The 8,302-nt window shown below is 46.8% G+C and overlaps 1 protein-coding gene across 2 annotated transcripts in view; it reads left to right on the top strand.

The window, feature by feature from the left end:
- Positions 1-645: 645 nt before the first annotated feature.
- CUNH16orf70 (chromosome unknown C16orf70 homolog) overlaps positions 646-8,302 on the top strand; it is a 33,313-nt gene continuing 25,656 nt past the window's right edge. For both annotated transcript variants that reach the window (XM_018082517.2, XM_018082506.2), the window contains exons 1-3: positions 646-661; positions 931-1,051; positions 5,750-5,832. In XM_018082517.2, the coding sequence (XP_017938006.1) occupies positions 988-1,051; positions 5,750-5,832 (147 nt within the window). In that variant the 5' untranslated portion in view covers positions 646-661; positions 931-987. The remainder of the gene's footprint in view (positions 662-930; positions 1,052-5,749; positions 5,833-8,302) is intronic.

Raw genomic sequence — 8,302 nt, 5'->3', positions numbered from 1 at the left:
GTTTTCTCAGTTACTTTTAATTATCTGCTTATTTGGGCAATGCTTGACCTGGTGCCTTTCATCTCGGATGGAGTTTCCACTGTAAAAATGGGTGATGGTCTGCCGTGGGGTGTCCACAGGGGTGGCACATCCTGGGGGAGCTCAGTTTGCTCCTGGGCTGTGTGGGCGCTCCTGCCACGGGGGTCTTTGGGTGTGAGTAAGGCAGGTGAGCCCCCCCAAGGGAAACATGGGCTTCCTTGGGGTTCAGAACGCTGGGGTGGCTCAAACAACATCGCAGAGTCAATGACTTCGTTACTACTTTCTTCCTTACTGAGTCATTCCCGTGCTTGTTCCGGTAACTTTGCTCGTGCCACTGACTAATTTCTCCTCGACTCTTCTCTCCCCCACCCTGGCCCTTCAACAGGAAAAACTGGATGCAACCGGCTTGGTTTGGGCTGGTTGTTTTTCCCTCAGTCCTGAGATCACCGGCGCAACCGGGCCCTGCGCCGCGGGTCCCACACCCGCCCGGCGACAGCGCCGGGACTCGAACTCGAGACCCCCCCGAGCGCGCCGCCCTCCGCCCTCCTCTCACGGCCGGCCCCGCCCCGCCCCGCCCCGCGCACCCGCGCGGCGCGCCTGAACGGCAGCTGCAAAAGCAGTTTTTCAAGGCGCCGCAAGTGAGGTGGGTGGCGGCCTCCGCGGCGCGGGGGGGGTCGGAGCCCCCCCGGCCCCTCAGACGGGCCGGGACAGGCCGGAAGGGAACGGGACGGGGCGAACGCGGCCGCGGCCCCTGCCCGCGCCCGGCAGCGGGCGGGGGGCGCGGGCGGCGGGTCCGCGGGCCGGGAGGGCGGCCCGGTGGGTTGGCCGCGGCGGCGCTGCCGCGGGGCGGGCCGGCGGGACCCCCGGGGGGGCCCGCCCCCCCCCCGCGCTGCCCTCCCGCTCCCTCCGCAGGGTCCGGCGCTGCTCCCCGAGCCGCCGTGCGACCCCGCGGCCCCGCGACCGGAGCCAATGCTCGATCTGGAGGTGGTGCCCGAGCGCTCTCTGGGGAACGAGCAATGGGAGTTCACCTTAGGTAAGTGTGTCCGCCGCCCCCGGCCCCTGGGACGGCCCTGGGGGCTCTCCCGCAGCCTTCACCGGGTTTCAAGGGAGAAAGCTTTGGTTCTTTCCCCCTCACCCTTGTCTGTCGCTAAAAGTGCTGATTTACGAGCTCCGAGGATTCCCCCGCAGTGTTTAGTTTCATGTTTGGCTCTCGCACGCCGGGTCGTGCTTTGTTTATCAGCTCCTGCGCTCGCTTCTGCTCGTTTGCCTTGTTTTGTCTTGGCCATCTTAGGCTGGTAATTTTTTTAAATAACTCCTGAAAGGGGAAGCGTGAATGTGCTGACTGTCACCTGAATACACATCGGGTGATACCGGCAGCCTCACCTGTCACTGGTGCTCAGCGTAAACTCTGCTTTTCGGACAAACACAGCATAAACACGAGTCGAGTTTCACAATTTCTTTGTTTTGTTGCTGGGTTGCGACACAGTGCAGAAAGTAAACTTATGAGATGTTTTCTCAGGGTTAGATAACAAGTATTTCTCCCCCCAATCGTTTGTATTTCTGGTCTCACTGAGTAGTCCCTCCCTCCTAGTCACTGTTTACTGCCCTGAGAGAGACCTTTCCCCCCGCTGGTGCACATTTGGGTGGTGCTCAGCCCAGGGCACTTAAAGGTTCAGTTGGGACTCGGATGGTGTGGGTTCTTCAGGTGACTTATGTTCTCAAGCAGGTAGTGGTGGTCTGCAAACTCTCAGAAAGTGCCGTAGGTGTCACGTTTTTCCAAGTGGTTGTGTGAGTTCTTGGAGCTGGGCTCTTCCTCTCCGTTCTGCACTCTGCTGTAGCTTTGTGTGAAGCACAGTTAATGGAGTCTGGCAGGTGTAAACAGGGCCCTGGGTGTCAGCCCTCTGTGTCTGCCTGGACTTGAGCTGCACTGGGGCTGCTGCTGTCACCTGTGACAGCAAGGGGACAGACTGTTCCCTAAAAACCCTGTTACACAGCTCAACTCGGGACACACCAAAGGAGTGGGGCTGGGCTGGAGTTGTTTATATGAAAGCCATCAAACACAAAGGGCTGTTTATGCTGCTGTGGCTGCAGAGTCAAGTACAGCTCCATGGTTGCAGGGAGTTAGAATGGCTGTTGCAGGCTAATTATAGCCCCTCAGGTCCCAGCCCTTGAAATCTTGGTGATCTCCCTGTGCTGCCAATGGGTGCTGTACTCTCAGCTCTGGGTGACCTTCTGCCCCCCTTTAGAGCCTGTGTTACCCAGGAAAAAGCAATCTCCAACTCTGGAACCTGACAGTCTTCATAAATACAGAGCGCCAGCTGCCCCCCGTTCTCCTTACCAAAACAAAAAAAGGGAAGTGAAAATGGTTTTCATTTTCCCAAGAACCCCCAAAGAAGCCTGTTGGTGCAATCTCATGGTTAGACTTGTGTCCCGTGTGTCTGTCTGTGCACACACACACATGCTGAGATGTGAGAGGGAGGAAGCTCAGCTGTATGTCTTGGAGTAAACATAGCCACCACGTGATGTGGCCAGTGTATAATTAGCATGACCTGCTGGGGCAGAGCAGGAGGCTGACTAGGTATTAAGATACTTAAATTGTCCTGCACCAGGGATGTTGTGTGAGGATTGTCCCTGCTGGCAGGGCTGGCTCAGCTGTGTTGGTGGCAGTGGGGTTGGTAGCTGGTGTAAATGGGATTCCTGCTGCCAGCGGTGTCCTGCTCGTGGTTTGTTTAGCTCTGCTCTCAGCAGAACTAATGGCAGTATTCCTGAACTGCTGCTGACTCTGGCTCCCAGTATTGTGCCCACAATGGGGATGACTGAGGGGAAATGCCAGGAAAATTTTGTACATGAGTTCTTGGATTCTGTTTCTGGCTCCAGTGTTGACTCACTGTGTGACTAGAGCACAAAAAATTTAACCAAGGCTGAGTTTAGATACCTGTGTCACTGCAGCTCTCAGGCTATATTCCTGCCATTTTAAAGGAGGACAATTAAATACTTATTCTGGAGTGCCTATAGCTGTGTTATTAGTGTTTGAGATGTATAATTTCTAAGGCACACTTGCATTTCTCTTGCTTTTTACATTTTCCTACTGAGTTTCACATATCTTTATTTAATGCTTAGTGATTCATCCTAGATTTTCTTTTATTCTTTTCTTAATCTTTGTTCACTTCTCTACCCTCCTTTCTCCTTCAGGACCCACAGTCTTAGCACAGGCTAATGTTTCCAGCCATGATGTTCCTGAGCAGTGCTGGGAGAGGAGAGTCTTGTGCTGTTGTGTCACTCCAGCCTTCAGGAACGGGGAAGGTCTGGGATAGGGGAGCCCTCACACTGGTCCTTGGGGGTGTTACTTGCCATGGCTCAGTTTGGTTGACTGGAAACCACGTTTGCTTCCCTGTTCCCCCTGGCTGGTGAGCAGGGGAAAAAGAATTCTTTGTTTTCCTCTTTGACTGCAAAGGCTGACGAATGTTGAGGAAAGGGGGGTGTTGTCTGTGAGAAGGCTGGAGAAAAATAACCCATTTTTTCACTCTTCCTTTGGCTTTCTGCTAATGGAGGCAAAGGGAGGATACTGGCTCTTCCACACATGTTTTTAGGTTCTGTGAGCTGTTCTTGGAGGACTTGGGTTGCTCACTGTAGCTTTGCTGAGCAGCTGTGTGCCAAAATCTGGTTGCTGAAAACTGAACAAAGTCAGTCCCTGTGCATTTGCTGAGAAAGCTGTGAGTAAGAGAGTCACATGAGCCATGTGTTTGCACACTTACCAACCCAAGATTGCATCAGTTTACGTCGGGCTACAGACCCAGCTTGGTGTTTCTGTGCACTTTTTTAGCCAAATGCTTTTTTACTGAAACCTTAACCTGCTGCAGGCATTGCCACTGGTATCTGGGTTCTGTCAGCTCAGCCACAGGCTTTGCTTCAGCCTTTGCCACTTGTTTGGTTTTTAAATGAGTGCCTCTGCAAGTCTTATATGAATACTGACTTAGGAAATGGGGTTTATAGTTTAAATCATCTTTACTTTTACTTTTGAATCATACTTTTTACTAGGTTAAGAAATGTGAAACTTGTACAGGAGCATCTTTGATCTTAGCTTCTTGCTTTTATTCATGTTTCTGTTCCATTTTGAAAATATTATCTAAGGCATAATAACTGTTGTCTTAAAACTCAGCTGCTTATACTACAAGACAACTGCTATTTCCTAGATAATAGGAAACAGTGCTGCTTTATTGTGTGTCTCTGTGTTTAATTGTATTACTGTCATTAAAATAATAACTCTTCTTGAATTTTATTTTATATCATCTACTGATGTGTAATTTCTAGCTGCAAAACAAATTGTTTCCAGGATTGTGGGCTAAGGTGAAAACCAGCTTCACAGACACGTCTGGATATGGTATTTACAAATTGGATCACTGCAGTTCTAACCTGTGTGTCTGTTTTGCCCAAACCAGATTTCATAATTGGAGGAAAGCTGCAATGCATGGGCATGACAGTGACAATGATATTCTGGGGTTTTTTTTAGTGCTGTGCTAGTATTACTTTAAAGCAGTGCCTGTGGTGAGCCAGGTGTGTGTGTGTGTGATGTATAGATATCTATGGAAAGAGGGAAAGAGTTTTCTCCCTTTGATACTGTAGGTAGAGCCTAAAAGGTCCTTTGGAACATGATGTACAGTCTGAGTTTGAGAGGTGTAGCCAGTAACTGAAAGTTTGAATGTAATAAAAGTGTCAGTTCCAAGGTAAATTTTCCCTAGTCCAGGCAACTTTCTTACTGTTTAAAAACTAGAAATACAAAAGAACGGGGAAGGGAATGGAAATAAAATGTCAGATAACTAATCTAAATTGACTTGCAGCAATTAGTAGGAAAATAAAACTTTACAATTAGGAGCTCATAATCTCTTTATAAATGCCTGCTTTGAATCCAGGAGTGTGATCACACTTCATTTGGAAAGGCAACAAAGGTTTTAAGTGTGATAAAGGATGAGATGGTGTGGTGCTATTCTTTCTGCAGAATCAGCTGTTTCATTCCACTTTCAAAAATTTATAGCTGTTAAGATAAGATGTAGACTGAAGGGGAAAAAAAAAGCCCTTGAAAATGTATGGGAGGGTGAATTGAAGTGTATTATTTTAATTGAATCAAATTGTTTAGTATGTTTATCTTGTCTGTAAACTGAGAAGCTAAAGTTTCTTCCTTGACACAAATATAGCCATATTGGCAGCTAATGTGGCCTGTTAGGCTAAGGAGAATCATTGCTCTGTTCTACTATTTGTGTCTATCTTGTGCAGATGCTCAGTACTTTATCAAGGTTAATAAAAAATGGGTGCCATAAAATGCTGCCTGGGAGCCTCTTGCCTGTGTCCAGGAGTGCTCCCTGCTGCCCCAGTGCAGTCTGGTGTGGGCTGTTACCCCTTTGCATGGATTACCCCACAGAGCAGCACAGTCTGTGCACTGCTGGTAGAAAGACCTTTGCTTTTTCTGCCTGAACTTTGCTGTTTAATTTTGTCTAGAGATCCTTTTTCCATATATGCCAAATGAACTGGTAGGTCAACAGTGACTTTTGTGTTTCCAAACACCAGGTCTGTGCTGATACCATGACTGGAATGGGCTCATTTATTGACTGCAAACCTTTCTGTTGTAATGCACTGGGTGCTCCTGGGGCTTTGGTTACCTCATCTGTAACCTTGCTGGTAAAAACTCCTGTTCCTGGTGTCTGTGCTGAAGAAATACAACTGCTTTTATTTCCAGGAATGCCTTTGGCTCAGGCTGTAGCAATTCTTCAGAAGCACTGTCGCATCATCAAAAACGTCCAGGTTCTCTACAGTGAGCAGGTGAGTAGTGCATGGGCTGGCCAAGAAAGGCACCTCAGTGTGTCCCAGAATTAAGACATGTACGTGTTGTGGGAGTTGTGGGGTTATTTGAAGTTGAATTACACCAAATTATGGCCATGGCATCAGAGATGCAGCTTTTGTAACAGTTTCAGCACAGATTGAACAGCTGGCAGTTCTGTATGTGCAGTGGTGGGATAGCATTGCTCTTCCTGTAAGAAGCAAAAGTTATGTAATTAGCTGGATAAATTAGTTCTGGTCTATTTACTTTATCGTTGTCAAGTGTTCCTAATATGTTTGACTTCCATCAAAAAGGGGACTAGAAGTAAAACCTCTCTGCTAGATTGAGTAAAATGTGTTATACACCCACCTTTAGGAAGAGGAGATGGGACAAAGGAGGATTGTGACTCTCCAGATGTATTTTATGTGAAATGCAACTAATCAGAAGATGATATTCATATGTTGCAAATAACATATTGGCATGAGAAAAGGGCAGACTGGGTGGAATGTCAGTTTGTATCAAAGCACAGATTGAGGCCTCTGTTTGCTGTGAATACAGAATGGCTGAGAACAACGTGGGCTCTGTTCACTGCTGGAGATATATTTCATATTATTAATGGAATTATCCTTTTTTTGTTTCACATTATGTAGATTTATGGGGTTTGTGATGGCTGAATGGCAAATGGAAAATCTGGCTCCTTGTACTCAATACATGGGAGCATCTGCCTGGCAGGGAATGCATTCCGTGGTTCCTGTACTCTTTGGAGGCTTTTAGTTTTTCCTACCACGGTGCATTTCGAATTATTTCTAGGTTTGTTTAGGTAAATGATGAGATTCCTGTTGCACTCAGATTTGTAGAATCACAGAAGGATCAGTGGTGCAGTGCTGGAAAGCAGGGTGTACCACTCCTTGGCTCTTTACACCTCTTGGAAGGATACTTTGTGCTGGACTGTGTACACTGAACTTCTATTCTGTCTGCAGAGGGCAGGTTTAGGGCTTTTTTTCTCCAAACCGTAATGAAGGTAAAGATGTTTTTAACATCTGCATAGTCCAACAAAATAGTAGCTCTCAACTTCCTTGCATAGTTGAGCCCATTATATTTTTTTCTGTCTTTTATTGCAATTCAGTGCCTGATATTGGTGCAGTTTTTCCACAGGCCCCTCAGGGCCTGCAGTTGATTGTCTGGCTCTATCCTTGCCCTCAAGCAGAGCATCGTGCCCTTCATTAGCAGCTGAGCACAAAGAGCTCAGTTCTCAGAAGATTCAAAGCTTTAAATAAACTTCACCATCCTTAACTTCTGTCTAGCTAAACTGTACCTGAACAGCCTTCATGTCTTTCCTCTTTGCTTTGTAAAAGAATGCCTTTGAGCATAGTGATCAAGTGTTATTTAAAGCTGTTGCATCTGAAGCACTGAATTTCTGATCCTGGAACTCCAGCAGTGAGTATTTCCTTTCAAAAATTTATATGGCAATTAAATGCAATTAGATCAGCCCACGGTGCTCTCTTTAACTTGACATAAATGGGATGCCCAAACTGTGCCAGAAAAGCTTGATGAATCCTTTTCTGTGAATGAAAGAATTTTAACTCCTTTTCGGTCAGTTTAAGCAGGGTACTCAATTGCCTTTGTTTGTTTTCCTAAGCTGCTTCCTCTGGATTTTTGTTGATGGGATTGTTCAGTGATAACAGTTTTTCCTGCATCTTTATGTAGATTAGCAGTGTAACTGCACATCTGTGGTGGTTCCTTCAGGAAGGACCCTCCTGTTGCTTCTTGGCATCATCATTCATACTCGAGCCTCTATTTCGTGTATTAGAAGTCACATGAACTAAATTTGTGCCCTTGAAACTTTTTCTGCTATTAGAAAATATGCCAGCATAGAACAGAAGATCTTTGCTGTACTAATTATCAAGCTTTTCCTTAGATGTTTGGGTTTTTTTTTTCTCCACCCACTCAAAAGTATTTGTAATGCTCTCGTTAATTTTGGAATAACCTTATGAAAATTTTGCTCAGAAACCAGTGAAATGCAGAGCATATCCTATGTCAGAACAACTCTGTTGGTGTGTTGGAATGCAACATTCCAAGGTTTTTTTGCTCTCTCTGTAGCCTTTCTAAATGAGATTTATAAGGGATTTAAAAAAAAGACTGTCAGGATCAACATTAGATCGTTTTATGTCAAGCTCATAGTTCATTTGCAGTGCTGCTTCAGTCCTGCCCAGCCCCACCCAGGTTTGCCAGCAGGAGTGAGGCATTGATGGCATTGATGCCATTTTGCAAAGTGCTGTGGAAGTGCCATTTAGGAGGCAGTTCACAGGCCAGATCACCTGTGTTTGAGAAAGAGGAGCTCCAGCTGAACCAGCTGCAGGAAGAGCTGCTGCAGAGATCAAGGGGAATGGGAAATCTGCCTCACAGGGCATGGAAAGCCCTGTGGCTTGTTTTGACCTAGTGATGTGAAGTCTGGGATCTGTTTACTTGAGT

This window comes from Manacus vitellinus, unplaced genomic scaffold (assembly GCF_001715985.3).
Source record: "Manacus vitellinus isolate BGI_N305 unplaced genomic scaffold, ASM171598v3 scaffold_10_pilon, whole genome shotgun sequence".
Classification (NCBI taxonomy): Eukaryota; Metazoa; Chordata; class Aves; order Passeriformes; family Pipridae; genus Manacus; species Manacus vitellinus.
This window is presented reverse-complemented; position numbering and strand designations above follow the sequence as displayed.